This window comes from Malaclemys terrapin, chromosome 2, assembly GCF_027887155.1.
Source record: "Malaclemys terrapin pileata isolate rMalTer1 chromosome 2, rMalTer1.hap1, whole genome shotgun sequence".
Classification (NCBI taxonomy): Eukaryota; Metazoa; Chordata; order Testudines; family Emydidae; genus Malaclemys; species Malaclemys terrapin.
The window spans coordinates 285,741,308-285,761,471 of NC_071506.1; the positions used below are offsets into that span (position 1 = coordinate 285,741,308).

Sequence of the window (20,164 nt, forward strand, 5' to 3'; positions counted from 1 at the left end):
ACAGCTAATCCCCAGGATGGCCAGGAGGAGGCGTCACCAGCAGTGAGTGCACCCTGGCAACACAGACAAGCTCCCCTGCTGCCCACTAGGCCTGGCACCAAGCCCCGCTCAGCCAGGAGCTAGGGGTGACAAACCAAATCCATGAGCATGAGGAGCGATTTCTGCTGCGTGCCCCAGACAGGGTTTAGAGCCCCACTGGACAGTCCCTGCCTCAGTGAGCTCATGTGCCATTTCCACGCCTGCTACTGCTGCCCAGCGCCGCTCGGTCTCTGCATTGTCTGGCAGCCAGGACAGGGATGGCAGTACCACAGATTCAGGGAGCCAGGGGGGCGGGGGCAACCTGCTGCCCACAGCAGGCCTATCTCTGCCCTGCCTAGGAGATCCTGGGTCAGGGTTCGGGAAGAGGGAGCAGCCTGCACAGCTCAGGGAGGCTCTGTGCCGCCCTCCCTCTGCACCCAGTCATTTCAAGCTGGGGAGGGAGGGAGGAACAGGGCCCTGCTGAGCTGCCCCTCCTAGACGGAGGGGAGGTCCTCCAGGGGTGCAGGAGGAGCAGAGCCGGAGCTGACGACTTCTGCGGAGTTGAGGGGGCAGGAGAGGCGCAGAATCAGCTGATGCGGGGACAGAGTGGTGCAGAATGAATGGAAGTAGAATGGGGACAAGAGTAGGTGGGGACAAAATTAACTCCTTGGCAATTGTGCTTTGCGGGGAGAAACTGGCAGGCCTCCCAGCATGGCTGTAATTGGTGTGATTTCACCAAACGGGACGAACTCTTTTTTTTGTTCCAAAGCTATTGGAGGGTACAGTGGGAACTTGTAAGCAGGCCTCTCTCGGCCCCAGCTTCCTCACTCTGTGACCATCTCGCTGTGGAGCCAAGCAGGTCTCACTGATTGTTCTCAATGCCCAGCCTCTTTCCACCCTGGAGGGCTCCCCAGAAACCCCCCGAGGTGGGTGTGAAGAAAGAAACGCCCGGCTCACAGCACTAGCCAGGCAAAGGGCTTGAGTTTCATCTTTAATTACAGAGGGACGTTAACATTCAAATGCCCCTTCGCTTGGGGGTCCCCTGCTGTGCCCCCTCTCAGGTAGAGAACAGAACCCCCCCCCCTTCTCACTTGCCCACAGTTCTTGCTGGACCGGCGCTGGGTGCCCTGGCCAGCGACTGGGGAAGTGAGCAGGCTGAGAGGCCAGCTTCCAACCCATCTCCAGCACCGTTCGAGAACACTGTTTATGGCACCATTTGGCTCAGGGGAACGGTATTATCCCCCTTTCTAGCTTAGGAATGATTCAACGAGGAGTCCTAACCCCGTCTCCTGCCTGGTCAGCTCCCCAGGCGGTGTGAAGGGCTTGTCTCGCAGCAGGTGGATGATGGACAGGCTGAGGCTGAGGGCAGCTGCGCCCAGTGGTGTCCCTGCCCGTGCCCATGCGGGCTGGGCTGTCTGAACCGCGCACTGGGCTCTCAAGGCACGTCTGGATCAGAAGCGGGTCTTGCTGCAGGACACTCAGGCAGCTTCTCTCCTGTGGCTTCCCAGCTCTCTCTCTCTCTCTCCCATCCCATCCGTACGCCGGAGAGCTGGGATTGAGGGCGAGTGACAGAGCCGTGTGGGTGGGGAGCCCCGAGTGGGCATGGCAGGGCCGGGCTGAAGTGAGGATCTAGAGAAGGACTGCGATGGCTGGCTGTCAGGAATGAGGGGCACCAGCAGAGCTGGTGGGGGAGGGAGCCCCGGCTGGATTAGCAGGGGGCTGCAGGATGAGTCTGAAATGCATGAGCAGAACCAGGGTGACATGGAAGGACTGGAATATGGGGGGTTGGTGGGGAGGGGAGTTGCAGAGCAGTGTATGTGGGGGAGCCCAGGGCTGGGATAGCACGGCGGGGAGGGGGGTTACAGGTTGGCACTGAGAGTACAGCACCTGCCTGCACTTTGTCCAGCTCACAGCAGAGTAACTGGTCCCTCGGAGTGGTGAGCCGTGCGAGTCACTAGTCCCCCACCGCTAGAGGCAGGCTGCCTGCTGGCTCAGGGGGTCATGCACAGCCCAGGTGCTGTCCCTGTCCCTCTGCAGGGGGGCAGCGTGGGTACGCTCATGCCTCAGGAGATGCGTCTTCCTGCTGAAGCTCTTGCCACACTGGGTGCAGATGTAGGGCCGGTGCCCCGTGTGCACGGCCTGGTGCCGGACCAGGTTGGTCTTGGAGCTGAAGCGCTTGCCGCACAGGCTGCAGCCGTGGGGGCGGGTGCCGGTGTGCACGGCCTGGTGCCTCACCAGGTGGGACTTGCGGCTGAAGCCGCGGCCGCACTGCTCGCAGATGTAGGGCCGCTTGCCCGAGTGGGCCTTGGTGTGGGCGATGAGGTTGGGCCGGGAGCTGAAGCTGCGGTCGCACTGAGGGCAGGCGAAGGGGCGCTCGCCGGTGTGGACGCGGCGGTGCCGCACCAGGTGCTGGTTGTGGGTGAAGCTGCGGCCGCAGTCAGGGCAGGCGAAGGGGCGCTCCCCGGTGTGCGTGCGCTGGTGTGTGGTCAGGTTGGGCTTGTGGCTGAAGCTCTTCTCGCAGTAGGCGCAGGCGTAGGGCTTGAGGCCCATGTGGCTGCGCAGGTGGGCAGTCAGGTGGCGCTTGTCACTGAAGCCGCGTCCGCACTCGGCGCAGGAGAAGGGCCGCCCCTCCAGGTGCAGCCGCTGGTGCGACGTCAGGTTCTTCTTCCAGCTGAAGCTTTTGCCGCACTCGGGGCAGGTGAAGGGTTTCTGCTCCGGCGAGGACCCTGGGGGTGGCACTGCCACTTCTGGCAGCCTGCAGGGGGCACTTGTCTCCAGCTGGGCCAGTGCCCCCGGCTCTGGCTCCAGCTCTGTGTGCACGCGCTGGTGCCGCACCAGATGCTGCTTGTGGGTGAAGCTGCGGGCGCACTGGGCGCACTGGTAGGGACGCTCCCCGGTGTGGATGCGCTGGTGCCGGATCAGGTGCGTCTTCTTGCGGAAGCTCCGGCCGCACTCGGCGCAGGGGAAGGGCCGCTCCCCGGTGTGCGTCTTCTGGTGCGATCCCAGGTGGATCTTCTGGCTGAAGCAGCGGCCGCACTGGGCACACTGGTAGGGGCGCTCGCCCGTGTGGATGCGCTGGTGCCGCGTCAGGTGGGCCTTCTTGCTGAAGCCCTTGCCGCACTGGGCGCAGGGGAAGGGCCGCTCCCTGGAGTGGGTGCGCTGGTGGGCCACCAGGTTGGGCTTCTGGCTGAAGCTGCGGCCGCACTCCCCGCAGGCGTAGGGGCTCTCCCCGGTGTGCACCCGCTGGTGGAGCCGCAGTGTCAGCTTGTCCTTGAACCGCCGCTCGCACTCGGTGCAGCCGTACGGCTTCTCGGTCAGGAGCTGCCACTGCTGGAGGGCCAAGCCCGGGAGGTCGCCGTAGCTGCCGTAGTCCTCCAGGCTCGGCCTCTCCAGCTTGCACGCGCCCAGGTAGCCATGGCCCCCGTCGGGGTGCAGCAAGCCGCTGCCCTGCAGCTGCCCCGACAGCAGCGCCTCCGCACTGAGACTCGCAGGCCACTCCTCATAGTCCTCCTCCACCTTCACTGTCCGGATGAGCCAGTCATCTGCCCGGGGCGGAGGGGAGAGAGAGATGGAGAATCAGACAGCCCAGCACGTCGGGTAACCCACCGACCCCCAGCCATGTCCCTGGCTTCTTCAGGGACAGAACCACGCCCAGCAATTCCAGTACCTCCCCCTGCTGAGTTACCGGAGCTGCTCCCGCGGCCCAGCGAGTCCTGGGAACCGGGGCCAGGGATGGGAGCGGTGTGACGGAGCAGGGAGCAGGGCAGATTTGACCTGGGAATGTTGCAGGGGGATTGCAGTGAGGAGGGGGGACTTCCCTTGAAGGAAGCTACCTGAGCTGTAACCTGAGCCAGGAAGGGGTGGGGGGGTGGGGAGAATTAACACCTTCTGCCCGGGAGACTGAACAAAGGAGAGGAGCAGCGGGAGGAGTTGGGAGTTTAGTTTCGGTTTGGGCTGGGTGGTGCAACGCAGGGAACCCCAAGCTGGGGTCTAAGCTCCCTGAACCTCCCAGAGGGACCTAATTGAGGGGGTCTGGTCGTACCTACACGCTCTGCTTGAGACTGTGTTCCTGTCCTTAAATAAACCTTCTGCTTTACTGGCTGGTTGAGAGTCGCAGTGAATCTCGGGAAGAGGGGTGCAGGGCCCTAACTCCCCCACACTCCGCAACAAGCGGGCCCTGAGTGGTTCCCCTCGCTCGCCAAGGGCTGACTGGGCTGTGGAGACCTATCTCCTAGAACTTGGAAGGGACCCCGAAGGGTCATCGAGTCCAGCCCCCTGCCTTCACTAGCAGGGCCAATTTTGCCCCAGGTCCCTAAGTGGCCCCCTCAAGCTTGAACTTATAACTGAGCTACCTCCCCCCCCCCCCCCCCCCCCCCCCCCCCAAAAAGAGACTGAGCGCCTCTCACCGCAGGGCTGGGGCACATTGGCAGCGGATGGTGCCAGGGAGTTTGCTTGGCAGATACGGGGGGGGGGAGGGGGGGGTCCTCACCTGAGAAGCTGCTCTCAGGGCCTTTTCGTCCTTCCAGCCCCATCTGCTCCCCGCCACCATGCTGCTGCTGCTGCTCTCGCTCACCTTGCGGGATGATCTCGGGCTTGGGCACTACGGATCCTGTCAGAGGGGGAGAGAGAATCAAGCCCAGATTCCCCCACGCTTCAGGAAGTGTCACAAGCAGCCCAGGAGTGGCTGGCTGCACCTCCCTCCAGCTCCCTCGGGTTTTATAAAGTCGCCCCTCACCTGTGGTGTCAGGGCACCTGCAGGGCAGCAAATCCTGGCTCTGGCGGCCCAAGAGGAGAGGGGAGTCCCACCGCCCCCCCTGCGACTGCCAGCAGAGGCTCCCTCCTGCACACAGCCCGGGGCTACCTGTAGCCGGCAGCAGCACTCGGAGAGAGGCAGCCCCGTAAGCCACCGCGACCCGAGCCAGTAAGCGTTTTGTTGGGCCACAGCAATAGCCTAAACTGCCTGCAGCCAGGGCCAGGCAGCCAGCACCAGCGCCACGAGCCCCCAGCTCCAGTCTCCAGCGCAGCCCCCCGCAGACGCCTGCCAGGCGCGAGAAGGGCGCCTGCTTCCCACAGGAAAGGACGCAAACCTCGGGCCGAGCACCAGCGATGACAAGTCGCTGCAGCTGGGGTTCACCAGGACCTCCAGGCTGGCAGAGCAACAACCGTGCCCGGATCCTCCTGCCACTGACACGGCTCAAGCACTGGTCAGTCCACATCCTTACTCTGCTTCCAGGACCTGGAGCATCTCGCTTGGGAAAGAGCCCTCCTCATGCCCCTCACTGACCTGGGCTGGCGCTGCCAGGGGCCTCCCTCTGCTCTGCCTCCCCAGGAGCCTTGGCACGAGGCTCTTCGGCTTGCTCGACCCGTGGGACAATCTCGGGTTTGGTGACGGGGGACCCTGCATGAGACACAACAGAGGCTGCTGGCCACGTGCAGGGCAGGCCGGGCCACCCGCCGGCTCTCGGGCACAGCAAACCCAGTCACCCCAAAGCTGACAGAGGGTACGTTTAGGAGAGGAGTCCGGATAGGGCCTTACTCCCTGCGGAGAGAACGCTCCTGCACAGTGCCACTGGGCTGGGGTTGCAATGGCTTCTGGGAGCAACAACTCCACGCACCAGAGGGCTTGCCTGTTTGCAGCCAGTCGAGAGCCCCCGACACTGCCGGTGCGCCATTCACCAGCCCCCCAGGGAATTTAGGGGGAGGTGCCCCTCCCCGGAGCACTCCCTGCGCAATGCAGGGCACACACCGCAGGCGGGGGCTGTTTTTACCCAGAGCAATCATGGCATCATAGTTCTCCCTCATTCTGCTCCCAGTGCCGCTCTGCCACTGCTCCAGAAGGGAAGGGCGATCCTGTCCTCACGTCTCGCTGGGACCTGCAACAACAAGAGACGCTGAGTGAGCAGCATGCTCAGTGGGGAGACCCCGGAGAACACACCCCAGCGCATCCCAGGGCTTTGGAAACGTCCCCGTGGGCTAATCCACTTCAGCTCTGGGCAGCATCACAGTCAGGGCTCGGTGCGCTCTGGGAGAAGCTGGGCCTACATTCTGCAGCCTCTGGTGGAAAGTCTGCAGCAGCTTCAAATACATTTGGAACCGGAGCTTTCTGTGGACTCAGGGAAGAAGCTGAGTAACGCAGCGCAGCTTCACGCTCTATATTTGGATGTTAAATCCACTTTGCTTCATGCTGTCCCCACACACTCAGTTTTCAACGTGCTATCGAATCCTGGAACGAAATTACAGAACGGCTTTGCAGACATCTTCCGGGGGGAAGCTGACGGTCTCGGTCGCTGCGTGAGGGGCAACTGGCAGCTGGGAATGGGTGGAAGATTGATTGACAGTGTGGAGTCAACACATCGGTTGGACGCTTCTGCCCAAATAGTTAGCACTGTTGGGTTATTACTTGCCATCTGTAGGGTTCAGAGTTAACATCCCATTGAGATGAATGGGGCAATCCACACCCGTCCAAGCTAATGTCCCGTAACCCAGGCAGACATCTCTGCACGGCTTACACTTGACTCAAGCTTTCAGCGTTTCATTTGTTGCTATGAGGGCAAGAATCATTTTTAAAGTAGGGCTGAGCTGCTGAGCCCAAATCCGCTCACAGGGCGGATGTTAGGATTAGGACGCCCATTGTGCCTTAGATGTTCGTCTTCAGGCTTGGCTCCAGGCCGCTAGGGACGCCTTTATCATTAGGATGCAGGATCTGCTTGCAGCCCTGTCCCCATCTTCTGGGAAATGAAAACTCTCGCTGGCATTAAACAAGGGATTGTGTGCGGCGGCATCACGGGGAGAGCAGACAAAACCCGCCTGCTGGGACTCAGTGATTCAGCTGGCCCAAGTGATCCATGCTCTGCTCCCTGTGTGCCTCGTGCCCCTTCGGGTATGTCTACACTGCAATAAACCCGTGGCACCGAGGTTCGGGCTGCAGGGCTATCACACCGCAGTGCAGCTGTTCTGGTTCAGGCTGGAGCCCAGGCACTGGGACCCTCTCACACTGCGGGATGTCAGAGCCCAGGCTCCAGCCCGAGCCTGGATGTCTACACAGCCTCGCAGCCCGCGCCTGGGCCAGCCGTGCCGCAGGCCTTTCACCGCGATGCACACGTACCCTTAGCGACTCCTTTTTACTCCTGAGTTGGGTGGGCTCCGCAGGGCCGAGAGAGGGGGCTGCATCCTACTCTGGCTCGTGCTCCAGTGGCAGCGATGGTGGGCGAGGAAGAACGGCCCAGCGGGGCTGTCAGAGCCCAGGCGGGCAGCTCGGGCTCTGAGCACACGTGGTCTGGGGCTGGCCGTGTCTCCTTAGCGTGCGGGGTTGCGGAGGGAGGACAGCTTGGTGGGCTGCGTCGAGATGGACGTGTCCTGTCGGCGTGAGGTGGCTCTGTAGAGAAGACAAGGCTAGTGAGATGGCGCGCTGCGGCGTTCTCTCCGAGGCCTGTCATGGGCGCAGCACCTCAGCGACAGCCACAGGTTTCTCTCTCCCGCAGGCCTCAGTTAACCCCTTCCTAGCTGTGTTGGCTGGCTGTGGTGTCCCCTTAGCTCACAGGGCTTCACGCCCCACTCCAGAGTGGCTCTTCAGTCTGTGCCTGGGTTCCCACTGGCGTCTCCCTCCAGCAAGGAATCGCACCCCTGGGCTCAGCCCTCCTGAGATCGTCCCAGCAACTGGGGTGTCTCCCGCGGGTGCTGTCCCTCTTCCCCCTGCCCATGCAGTCTCTCCCCTGCCCTCCCCCAGCTGCCCAGCTCTTCCCTCTCTCTGGGCTGGCTCTATCCCCTCCTCTTCCTACCCAACTGCCTCCCCCTCCTCCCTTTCCCCTGCCACATGGCCTGGCCTCCCCTCTCCCTCCGCACAGACCCTCCTCCCCCCCCCCCGCGACTCTTCCCCCCTCCCCTGCTGCACAGCCTCCCCTCCCCCCCAGACTCTCCCCTCCCCTGCTGCACAGCCTCCCCTTCCCCCCCTCCCCTGCTGCACAGCCTCCCCTTCCCCCAGACTCTCCCCTCCCCCTCTGCACAGACCCTCTTCCCCCCTCCCCTGCTGCACAGCCTCCCCTTCCCCCACTCTCCCCTCCCACTCTGCACAGACCCTCTTCCCCCCTCCTGCTGCACCACCTCCCCTCGCCCTCTGCAGACCCTCTTCCCCCCTCCCCTGCTGCACAACCTCCCCTTCCCCCAGACTCTCCCCTCCCCCTCTGCACAGACCCTCTTCCCCCCTCCCCTGCTGCACAGCCTCCCCTTCCCCCACTCTCCCCTCCTCCTCTGCACAGACCCTCTTCCCCCCTCCCCTGCTGCACAGCCTCCCCTCCCCACAGACCCTCTTCCCCCCTCCCCTGCTGCACAGCCTCCCCCCCCTCTGCACAGACCCTCCCCCCCAGACTCTCCCCTCCTCCTCTGCATAGACCCTCTTCCCCCCTCTCCTGCTGCACCGCCTCGCCTCCCCTCCCCCCACTCTGCACAACCCTTCTTCTCCCTCCCCTTCCTGTACAGCTTCCCTTCCCCTTCTGTGGAGGCTTCCCCTTCCCTTCCCTCCCCTCCATTCTTGCTTCATCCCGCCCTCCTCTTCCTGCATCGTCTCGCCCCCTCCCCCCCACGTCCTGTCTCCCTAGAACTTCTCCCCCCCTCTCTAATCTCCCGCCCCTGCCTAGATGGTCTCCCCCTCCCATCCCGTCTCTCCCTTTCCCCCCCAGCCCCATTGTTAAGCCCTTCCCGCCCCCCGCGGGCAGAGCACGGGGCGCAGCGGGGGACCCAGGAGTCCGACTCCCCCCCCCCTGCATCGAAGAAGGGCAGGAAGCGGCACTGAGCTCTCCGCGCCCACCACCGCGGCATCGGGCGCCCCCTGCTCCAGCTGCCCCCCGCGCAATTCGGCCCCACGCGTGTCCTACCTGCGCAGCAGCCCCCACGGCCACGCGTGGCCCGGGACCGCGCCTGGGCAGGGGGACGAGGTCACCCCCCAGGCCGGGGGGCTGCAGGGCCCCCTGCTCCCTCCTGCCGGAGCTGCGCCAGCCACGAGCCGGGCTCGCTGGGGGAGCGGCTGGGCTGGCTGCGCCGGGCACCCTGGGAGCTGTAGTGTTCCTGCGGGGCCCCGCGGGGCCCGCGGCAGGGCGGGGACTACATCTCCCAGCAGCCAGCGCGCCAGGAGACCGCGCCAGCTGGCTGGGGCCGAGCCCGGCGCTGCACACCTGGGGGCAGACTCCGCTGCCCCTCTGCGGAGAGCCGGCCGTGCTCCCTTTCTCCCTGCCTGGCCCCACGTGCCCGGGGAGTTGGGGGTCCCAGGAGATGAGAGAGACACGGGGGCGGAGGTCATGTCCTTTACTGGGCCAGCTTCGGGGTGGGGGGGGCAGCCCCACTCTGCAGCCCCGCCGAGCTCTACTCCGGCTCTCGGGAAGGGGCTCTGAGTGGAACCGAAACGCAGGGCTGTTGCCAGGGCCCATGCAAGGTGGAGTTCAAACCTCTGCCCCATAGGACAAACAGCTGTTGCTTCCCCCAGCGTGTCCGGTGTACAGCACCTAGCCCGCTGGGGGCCTAGCCAGGAGCCCCGCAGGGGAGACCCCCCCACACCCCGGGGGAAGGGCGGTGAGCGCAGGACTGGGGGCTCTGCCACTCTTGTGCGACGTGGAAAACGCCCCGATTCAGTCATTGGCCTAACTAGCCGGAGCAGCGCTGCCCGCCCACGCCAGGGCAGAGTCACACCTGGGTCTGAGCCCGTGTCCGTTTGTCATCTCTGTCCTGAGCCGGTGGCAGGCTGCTCTGTGGTGCCAGGATCAGGTGCCCTTTTGCGAGGGGACTCCTGACTGTCTCTGTGGTCTCCTTCCTTCAGACACTGCAGCAAAGCGTCTCCATCTTCATAGCTCCTCTGTCATGCTGCACGTCTCTCCTCCCCGCGTCCGGGCCGTGCCATGTGCCTCCCGATGTCCAGCTCTAGTCTGGTCAGTGACTCAGCGCTTGGCAAGAAGCCGCCTTAGTTCCTACCTCAGGGTGGTGAGGGGCGGCCATGGCCCCGCCTCACAGAGCAGCTGGGAGGATGTTGCTAAATGGCCGTAAGGCAGGCCCAGCTCTGGCTTCCGTCCAGGACCTGGCTACGCTGCTCTGCCCTTCTGGGGGAGCCTCTTAGGGAACAGGGGTGTCTCCCCCCCCCCCCGGGCTCTCGTGCACTACCCCAGTGCTGCTGGGGTCTGGTGGCAAACGCACGGTTTTTGGTTAAACCCCCTTTTCCCCGGCACTTCAGACAGTTCCCGGAACTGTCCGATCCGCCATGGGCTTGGGGAAGGTTTCTTTTTCACGCCCTAAACGGCGAGCTAAATCGCCCCAACGACGGGGTCCCTGCCATGTTCCCCAGAGCTGGGCAGGGGCACAGCCTGGTGTTGGCAATGCCAGCTGCAGAGGGAGTGATTCTGGCATGGCCGGATGGAGGACAGAGATCCTGCTTACTCCTTAGCGGTAGCTTACCAGTCCCTGGACGTGCCATTGGCCGCAGCTGTTCTCTGGCTGTAGCCAGCTCAGCTTGTGCTGGGACTCCGAGCCAGCCAGCTGCAGGGCAGGTTAGTACCTGGGGGGACCCCCAAGGGGCCCTTAGAATTGGTGCTGGGGACTCGGTAGGGAAGAAGCAACATGCTGGGTGGTGCTGCCTTTTGGAGGAGACCCAGACAGCACCAGGATCGCGTTCAGAATCAGGAGTCAGATCCCCCAGATCAGGAGATGGTAAAAAAAAGATGAAAGCATGTGGTGTGGTCTGTCTTGTGTGTTTTGAACTCCTGCTGCTTCCCTGTGTGTGTGCATGTGTGTGTGTGCGTGTGCGTGCATGTGTGTGTGTGTGTGTGTGTGTGTGCGTGTACATGACAGAGAGAGAGAACTGGTGTTGCCACCACTGCTGGGCTCTTTCTGCTCCCTACTTCCCACACTCCGCATGAGAGCAGTGTCAGCTGTTCCCTCTCCCCGTCCCCTACCCCAAAACTCCTCCTGGCTGGCGAAGGGGGGGGGGGAGAGTGCTGTGTGTCTCTGCAGCAGTCCTGATTGGCTGCTCTTCCCCAGGAGGCGGGGAAGTGGGGAAGGCAGCCAATCACAGAGCAGTTCCCTACCCCAGGCCATCAGAAAGGCGTGAATGGGGGAGTTTCTGGCCTCACTGGGACATTGGATCCAACAGGGGCTGGCGGAGCGTCACCTGCCATCGATGCCCAAGAGTTAGCAACACAGAACGCGCGCCCCGAAGATACAGAGCCCCTGTGCGCTGCTCGGGGTGGATTCTGCGTATCCTCTGCTCTTCCTGGAGGGGGGGAATTCCATCCCTCTCTGTCCCGTTCCCCCCACCCCTGACTAGACAGGGCAGGCAGCAGTCCCGCTCCCACCGTGCGCCCCCTGCACCAGCTCTTATCCCCGCCTACACCCGGTATTCGCTTATCCCCCATACTCCCCTCCTTTCCCTCACATCCGCCCTCTCTGCCACGCCACATTCCCCTGAAATCGCACACTGTCTTCTCCCATCCCCCTTTCCTGCTTCCCACCTCCCCTGGGCACCCCAGACATCCCTGGCCTGTGCCCTCACCCAGTGCTGCCAGCTTCCGCACTGTGGAGGCCCTGGACTGAGGTGAGTTTTGTGAGAATCTCAGCTCTCATGGGGGGGAAAGGTAATATTATAGCCCTCCAGGCTGTGGAGAAACGCTTGGGAGCGTGAGCCAAGTTCTCCCTGCAGACTAACACCAGAGGCCCAGCAGGGACCCCCACATTCATCATTTCTGGAGCATCTCATGATTTTGGGGGCCTGATTCATGGTTTTAGAACACGGGTTGGCGAGACCATGAACCCATCACCCTCCCTGCTGCCCCCGCAGTCTCGTTCCCAACACTTCCCGGTTCCCCGGGTGCCCCTCCCATGGCCACGTCTTCCCTGAGAGCGATGTGGCATCTGCTTGGGAACAACAGGACGCGGTGCCCAGCGGTGCTGAGGGCCATCTGTGGCTTCTGCTGCCATTTTGGGGAAAGGCCAGACTTGGGGAGGTGGAGGCAGAAATCAGAAATTCACGAGAACCCTTAAAAAAACCCCAACGAGCCAGGAGTGCGCGCCGCCTGATACCAGGGTGAGAGCTGGCAATGCTGGGCCAGAGGGGGGTGTGCAGCCCCCAGCACCACGGGACCCGATCTGCGAGTGGGACCTCTGGGTGCTGCCACAACATACACAACAAATCACAGGTTTCAGAGTAGCAGCCGTGTTAGAACAGGAGGACTTGTGGCACCTTGGAGACTAACACATTTATTAGAGCATAAGCTTTCGTGGGCTACAGCCCACTTCATCGGATGTAGCCCATGAAAGCTTAGGCTCAAATAAATGTGTTAGTCTCTAAGGTGCCACAAGTACTCCTGTTCTTTTTTTAACAAATCACGGCAACCCTTCGCCCGCCTTTGCATTGTAAGGGGTGAGTGAAAGTTATCAGCCCCCCTGGGCTGTGGGAAGCAGAGAATAGCCAGAGTGCAGCGTGCTCCCTCTCTGCATCTCACCCACCCCCTTCCGCCCATCCCCTGCCCCCCCGCCTGGCTGTTTTTTAAGCACCCAGGCTGGTTTCTGTACTGCCTGGCTGGTTAGCAGATTCCTGGGCCAGCTTGATTCCCTTGGGGCATGTTGGCGCGCTCTCCGGGTCACAGCCCCACAGCTTGGGCTGCCGCGCCGGGCCAGGACAGCGTAAGGAAAGTGAGGAAAGAACATAAAAATGCGCAGACTGTCGTGTGTATGTGTGTGTGTGCGCGCACACTTGGGTGGCCAGTGGCCGGGTTTTGCTGGGGATGGGGGTGGCCAGTGGCCAGTTTTTGGTTGGGGTGGGGATGACTGGCAGACAGGTTTTGTTGCGGGGGGGAGGGGGGGTGTGGCCAGTAGCTGGGTTTTGGCAGCAGAGGGGCAGGCGGGATGGGAGTCGGGTTTTGTTGTGGGGGGGGTGGCCAGTAGCCAGGTTTTGGTTGGGGTGGGGATGACTGGCAGCCGGGTTTTGTTGCGGGGGGGGTGGGGGGTGGCCAGTAGCCGGGTTTTGGCAGCAGAGGGGCAGGCGGGATGGGAGTCGGGTTTTGTTGGTGGGGGGTGGCCAGTAGCCGGGTTTTGGCAGCAGAGGGGCAGGCGGGATGGGAGTCGGGTTTTGTTGGTGGGGGGTGGCCAGTAGCCAGTTTGCCTGTGTCTGGGAAGAGGCTGCCCTAGGGCTGGAAGCAGGCCCAGTGCAGGGCCCTGAGGGCAGTTCTGCACCCCTAGGGAGGCTGGCGGGGATGCCAGGGGGGGTCTCAGCGAGCCACATCCACCCACTGAACGTGCCCAGAGTGGCCTTACTGAGAATCAGGCCCTGGGGGGTCGCTTGGCAGTGCAGGGAATGCAGCCATGCCCAGCCAACCCGGGCTGATGGGGAGGGACAGACTGGGGAGAGGCAGGAAGGGGGCGAGGCTGGGGGGACACATGGGGAGGTGAGCGGGGTTGGGGGGGCCCATATGCTCCCCAGTTAATATGGCTACGCAGGGCTATACGGAGACGACTCAGGATGGAAGTGGCATTGCAGGGTGTCACGTACTCCCAGGTCGTGCCCACTCTTGGCCCCGTGCAGTCCGTGGGGGGTGCCCCTTTCAGTGCGACAGCCCTTCTGGGGGGTCCACTCTCTCTCGGGGTCAGGCCCCTCCACCTCCTGGAGCCCCACCTCTCTGAGCCTTAGCACGTCTGTCTGTGCAGTGGGCCCCCTCAGGGAGTCCACTCGCTCTGGACCTCCGGGGCCTCCACCCCCGAAGGGGTTGATGCAACCCTGTTCTCTAGACCGGAGTGACTCTCAGCCAGCATAAAACAGGAGGGTTTATTGAGAATTGAACACAGCACAGGAAACTCTCCGGGCCTCAGGCCTGGCCTCCCTCAGCCCATCACATCCCAGTCTCTCTGCATCCAGGTGGGCTCTGCCTGCTCCCCCTCTCCAGCCCAGAGCCCCCCTGCTTCCCAGCTGGGCATCTGATACCCCCGGCCCCAGGCCCCGCCTCTGTCCATTGTCTTCTCTCCAGGTAAACAAGGTCGTAAACCTGGGCCTCCTCTCCTTGCTTCTGTCCTCTGGCTGGAACCGGCTGGTTAGGTCACTGGGTCCTCACTCTGCAGCCCATTGTCCGCCCACTGGCCAGAACCGGCTGCGTCTCCTCAGCTGGGCCTCCGGGTCACCAGGTCGCCAGGTCACTGGTCGCTGGGGTATCCATCTGTGACAATGCGGTTCTGGCGGAACCCAACTGAGAGTGCCAACTCAGGACAAATTGCTCAAATAGGGCAGTTACAGCCCAAGGCTGGGGTTTTTTCCACCTCTAAGGCAAACCAAACCAGCCAGACTAGGAGGACTTCGGTCTCACCCCACTGGCTAACCGCAAGTCTCACAAGCAATCTCCTTAGACACTCCAGTTTCCCAGTATTCCCACCAGTGCCATTCGTTATGGGGACAAATGGTTATGAAAACCAATACCCCAGTAAAAGAAAAAGGTTCTCCTGATCCCAAAGGACCAAGCCCCAGACCCAGGTCAATATACAAATCAGGTATTACCCACAAATCACGCTGCTGCCAATCCTTTAGAATCTAAAATCTAAAGGTTTATTCGTAAAAGGAAAAAGATAGAGATGAGAGTTAGAATTGGTTAAATGGAATCAATGACATACAGCAATGGCAAAGTTCTTGGTTCAGGCTTGCAGCAGCGATGGAATAAACTGCAGGTTCAAATCAAGTCTCTGGAATACATCCCCCGCTGGGATGGGTCATTCAGTCCTTTGTTCAGAGCTTCAGTTGTAGCAAAGTTCCTCCAGAGGTAAGAAGCAGGATTGAAGACAAGATGGAGATGAGGTGCCACAGGACCCTCTGTTGCTTTTTACAGATTCAGACTAACACGGCTACCCCTCTGATACTTGACACCATGCAAGGCACTGCATTTAGCCGTATGGAATGGAAATCTATCAACCTCATGAAGAAACTTGCACAAATACAGACAGATATCATCTTCCTTTCCAAATGCAAACAGATGGACATCATACCAAATGGACTGAAGGTGAAAAATCCATTGCTATCTACATACTGCACAGACCACAGTGAGAGATTATGCCATACGTTATCAAAGAAACTGAGGAATCACCTGATCAGCATCCTATACAGCAAACAGAAAAACATCAAGAAAGAGCTCTCCAACCTGGAGACTCTCATAAATAACCAACCCTCCACACAAATGGACTTTACTAAAATAAGACAGGAGATCTACATTACACACTTCACCTCTCTACAAAGGAAAAAGGACCGTAAGCTGTCTAAAATCCTACCTGCCACATGGGGCCACAACAGGGGTACCCCGAACTCACCCAGCAATATCGTCAATTTATCCAGCTACACACTCAACCCAGCAGAAGAGTCTGTCCTATCTCGGGGACTCTCCTTTTGCCCCAGCACCCCCACGAACATGATACAGTTCTGTGGTGATCTGGAAGCCTACTTTCGCCGCCTCCGACTCAAAGAATACTTTCATGATAACACTGAACAGCGCACTGATACATAGATACCCTCCCACCAACAACACAGGAAGAAGAACTCCACATGGACTCCTCCTGAGGGTCGAAATGACAGTCTGGACCTATACATAGAATGCTTCCGCCGACGTGCACAGGCAGAAATTGTGGAAAAACAACATCGCTTGCCTCATAACCTAAGTCGTGCAGAACGCAATGCCATCCACAGCCTCAGAAACCACCCTGACATTATCATCAAAGAGGCTGATAAAGGAGGTGCTGTTGTCATCATGAACAGGTCTAACTACCAGAAGGAGGCTGCCAGACAACTCTCCAATACCCAATTCTACAGGCCGCTTTCCTCAGATCCCACTGAGGAATACACTAAGAAACTACACCATCTACTCAGGACACTCCCTACACTAACACAGGAACAAATCAACATACCCTTAGAGCCCCGACCGGGGTTATTCTATCTACTACCTAAGATCCACAAACCTGGAAATCCTGGACGCCCCATCATCTCGGGCATTGGCACTCTCACTGAAGGACTGTCTGGATATGTGGACTCCCTACTCAGACCCTACGCCAACAGCACTCCCAGCTATCTCCGTGACACCACAGATTTCCTGAGGAAACTACAATGCATTGGTGACCTCCCAGAAAACACCATCCTAGCCACCATGGATGTAGAGGCTCTCTACACTAACATCCCACATACAGATGGAATACAAGCTGTCAGGAACAGTATCCCTGATGATGACACAGCACAACTTATTGCTGAGCTCTGTGACTTTATCCTCACGCACAATTATTTCAAATTTGGTGACAATATATACCTCCAGACCAGTGGCACCGCTATGGGCACCCGCATGGCCCCACAATATGCCAACATTTTTATGGCTGACCTGGAACAACGCTTCCTCAGCTCCGGTCCACTCATGCCCCTTCTCTACCTACGCTATATTGATGACATCTTCATCATCTGGACCCATGGGAAGGAGGCCCTGGAAGAATTCCACCATGCTTTCAACAGCTTCCACCCCACCATCAACCTCAGCCTGGACCAATCTACACGGGAGGTCCACTTCCTGGACACCACCGTACAAATAAGCGATGGCCACATTAACACCACCCTATACCGAAAACCCACCGACCGCTACGCCTACCTTCATGCCTCCAGCTTCCACCCCGGTCACACCACACGATCCATCGTCTACAGCCAAGCACTGAGGTACAATCGCATCTGCTCCAACCCCTCAGACAGAGACCAACACCTACAAGATCTTCACCAAGCATTCTCAAAACTACGATACCCACACAAGGAAATAAAGAAACAAATCAACAGAGCCAGACGTGTACCCAGAAGCCTCCTGCTACAAGACAGGCCCAGAAGAGAAACCAACAGAACTCCACTGGCCATCACCTACAGTCCTCAGCTTAAACCTCTCCAACGCATCATCAGTGATCTACAACCCATCCTGGACAATGATCCCTCACTTTCACAGACCTTGGGAGGCAGGCCAGTCCTCGCCCACAGACAACCTGCCAACCTTAAGCATATTCTCACCAGCAACCACGCACCGCACCATAACAACTCTAACTCAGGAACCAACCCATGCAACAAACCTCGATGCCAACTCTGCCCACATATCTACACCAGCAACACCATCACTGGACCTAACCAGATCAGCTACAACATCACCGGCTCATTCACCTGCACGTCCACTAATGTTATATATGCCATCATGTGCCAGCAATGCCCCTCTGCTATGTACATTGGCCAAACTGGACAGTCACTACGCAAGAGGATAAATGGACACAAGTCAGATATCAGGAATGGCTATATACAAAAACCTGTAGAACACTTCAACCTCCCTGGCCACACAATAACAGATGTAAAGGTTGCCATCTTACAGCAAAAAAACTTCAGGACCAGACTCCAAAGAGAAACTGCTGAGCTCCAGTTCATTTGCAAATTTGACACCATCAGATCAGGATTAAACAAAGACTGTGAATGGCTATCCAACTACAGAAACAGTTTCTCCTCCCTTGGTGTTCACACCTCAACTGCTAGCAGAGCACCTCACCCTCCCTGATTGAACTAACCTCGTTATCTCCACACTGATATATACCTGCCTCTAGAGATTTCCATTACTTGCATCTGAAGAAGTGAGGTTCTTACCCACGAAAGCTTATGCTCCCAATACTTCTGTTAGTCTCAAAGGTGCCACAGGACCCTCTGTTGCTTTTTACAGCCTTATATAGTCTTTTCCAGGTGTAAGAACACCTCTTTGTTCTTACTGTGGAAAATTACAGCAAAATGGAGTCTGGAGTCACATGGGCAAGTTCCTGCATACTTTGCTGAGTTACAAGGCGTATCTGCCTTCTCTCCATGGGTCCATTGTATAGCTGATGGTCCTTAATGGGCCATCAAGCAGGCTAGGCAGAGCTAACACCAGTTTGTCTGGGATGTCACCCAGCAGCATAGGATAAGTTTGAAATACAGACAGTATAGGGCCAATATTCATAACTTCAACTACAAAATTGGTACACACATATAGACAGCATAATCATAACCAGTAAACCATCACCTTATCTTAGACACCCCATTTGACCCCCTTTATACAAGATTTGCGTGCCAGTACAGGACCTTGGTTGCAACAATGATCTATATGGTCCCAGATTATATCAATAACGTCACACCATCCTCCCGGCCATCGGCTGGTCCCCACGTCCTCTCTCCGGTCCTCTGCAAAACAAACTCCCTCTCCCCTCACCTCGTTAAACCAGTAACACCCAGGGAAACTGAGTCCCACCCCCTCTGCATGCAAACCATTGAAACTCCACAGAAAACAAGAAAACCCCCTGTTGAGTCTGAACTTTTGATGAGCTTAAACTTAACCCAGACCTGATATCTCTGTCTGAACTTTTAATCAAAGCTCTGACCTGCGAACTACTCATGACACCCCCCTCCCCTTAAGTAGCTATCTCCCCTTTTCTCTTTTTGAATTTACATTTTAACCTGTTTTATCCTGTAGAATCTTGATTGATTATACATGACCATTATGATCTGTTAATCACTTTGTTTACTTCTGTGTATAAATATTGATGCTCACCCCTAATAAATTTGCCACACTTACTCTGAAGCTTTTCAAGCTAAGGATAGTGTGAGCCCGTTGATCAACGAATTGGTGTCTGGTCTCTGACAGATTGTGAGCCCCATACCAACTCCGCACGAACTCGGGTGCTGGAGAGGTGAGTAAGGACTTGCTTTTTACCTAACACCCCCACTTCGTCACACAGGGCAAGGAGCAGACACGCCTCTCTGCAGGGCCCTAGCAGGGCCTGGTGCTTTGCAGCCTTTCCCTGTCCCAAATTGCTTCCAGTCTCAGCTAATACGCCAGGCACTGAGGACGGGGCCCGGGTGGACACTAGGGACACTGCTCAGGGAGGGAATTACTTCCAAGGAGTCGAAGGAATCTAGAGCTGGCCTGGCATCCGCCCAGCTCAGTATCCCATCTCCAGCTACGGCCGGGATCAGCTGCTGCAGAGGAAGATGGGGGCAAATCTGGGCTAGCCAGCCCCTAGGGGCACTCCTGGGGGAGCCCAGGATTGAGGGGCGGCAGCAGAGCTGTGGGTGAGAGCCCAGCTCTGGCCTAGTCCGCGGCTGGTGGCTGGCACTGAGGGATCTCACCAGAGCAGTAAGTTTCAGGGGAGTCGTCCCCTCTGGGGTGAGCCCCATTCCACCCTGACCTTGCCCGGGGGGCGTGGTGAGCAAGGTCTGATGGGGGGGATCATGGTGCTCTGATTCTGTCCTTACCCTCCCCCCTGCCCCAGGAGTCTGACCCTCTCCCCCCCTTCACTGAGTCAGGCGGCAAAGCCCTGCTCCGGCCTCGGACATTCTTTGTGGGGATGAGCCAGAGCCCAGGACGTGAGGATAAGGCAGATCCGGGTCTGGGATGGGCGGCTGAAGGGGAAGCCAGCAGGGGCTGAGATTCCAGCCCAGCAGCTGGGAAATCCCCAGGCCACATCCTAGTTACACATGTGAGCCCCTGTTCTGGGAAGGCAACATCCTGGAGAGCCCCCACGCCTGCACCGGCACTCCCAGCTGCCGCTCCCCCACCCTGCCCACGAGAGGGGAGGTGGCACAGAGCTCTGCTTTCAGGGGCCTGCCTGCCTCCCCAACGCCCCCGGGGGGGTCCTTCCCTGGGAAGCAGCTTGGTCCGGTGGTTAGAATAGGGGGCTGGGTGCCAGGACTCCTGGGTTCTTTGCCGGGAAGGGAGTGGGCTCTGGTGGTTGGAATAGGGGCTGAAGCAGCAGGACACCTGGGTTCTCTCCGTGGTGCCAGGAAGGGAGTGGGCTCTGGTGGGTAGAATAGGGGCTGGGCGTCAGGGTCTCCTATTGGCAGGTGGCTGATCACTGTGTGACGTGGGGGGATCTCTGCCCTCCTGTGCCTTGATTTCCCTACGTGGGAGGTGGGACCCCTGTACTTCCCTGGGGGCTGGGGAGCTCCCTGTTTGCGAAGGGGGTTGTGCACGTGTCCCCTGCTCCACACATGCTCATTGCAACGGGCTGTTATTATCCTGGCCGTCCCCCACGGCCCCTCACTCTGAGCTGCCGAGGTGCAGCTTTGCATGCTGGGACTCGTAGTCTCTGGGGCCCACATAGCCCAGGACCTGTGGCC

General features: G+C 59.4%; 1 protein-coding gene across 2 annotated transcripts; it reads right to left on the reverse strand.

Moving 5' to 3' along the window:
- Window positions 1–982: 982 nt before the first annotated feature.
- ZNF467 (zinc finger protein 467) lies at window positions 983–9,034 on the reverse strand. Of its 2 annotated transcripts, XM_054016907.1 has the most exons (6): window positions 8,889–9,034; window positions 7,124–7,393; window positions 5,787–5,891; window positions 5,303–5,416; window positions 4,508–4,627; window positions 983–3,560 (listed from the first exon to the last, which is right to left on the reverse strand). In XM_054016907.1, exons 3-6 carry the CDS (start codon window positions 5,818–5,820, stop codon window positions 1,987–1,989), a joined length of 1,842 nt encoding a protein of 613 aa, XP_053872882.1. In that variant the 5' UTR covers window positions 5,821–5,891; window positions 7,124–7,393; window positions 8,889–9,034; the 3' UTR covers window positions 983–1,986. The 2 variants fall into 2 exon arrangements, with proteins under 2 accessions (XP_053872882.1, XP_053872883.1); XM_054016908.1 differs by lacking the exon at window positions 5,303–5,416.
- Window positions 9,035–20,164: the final 11,130 nt, after the last annotated feature.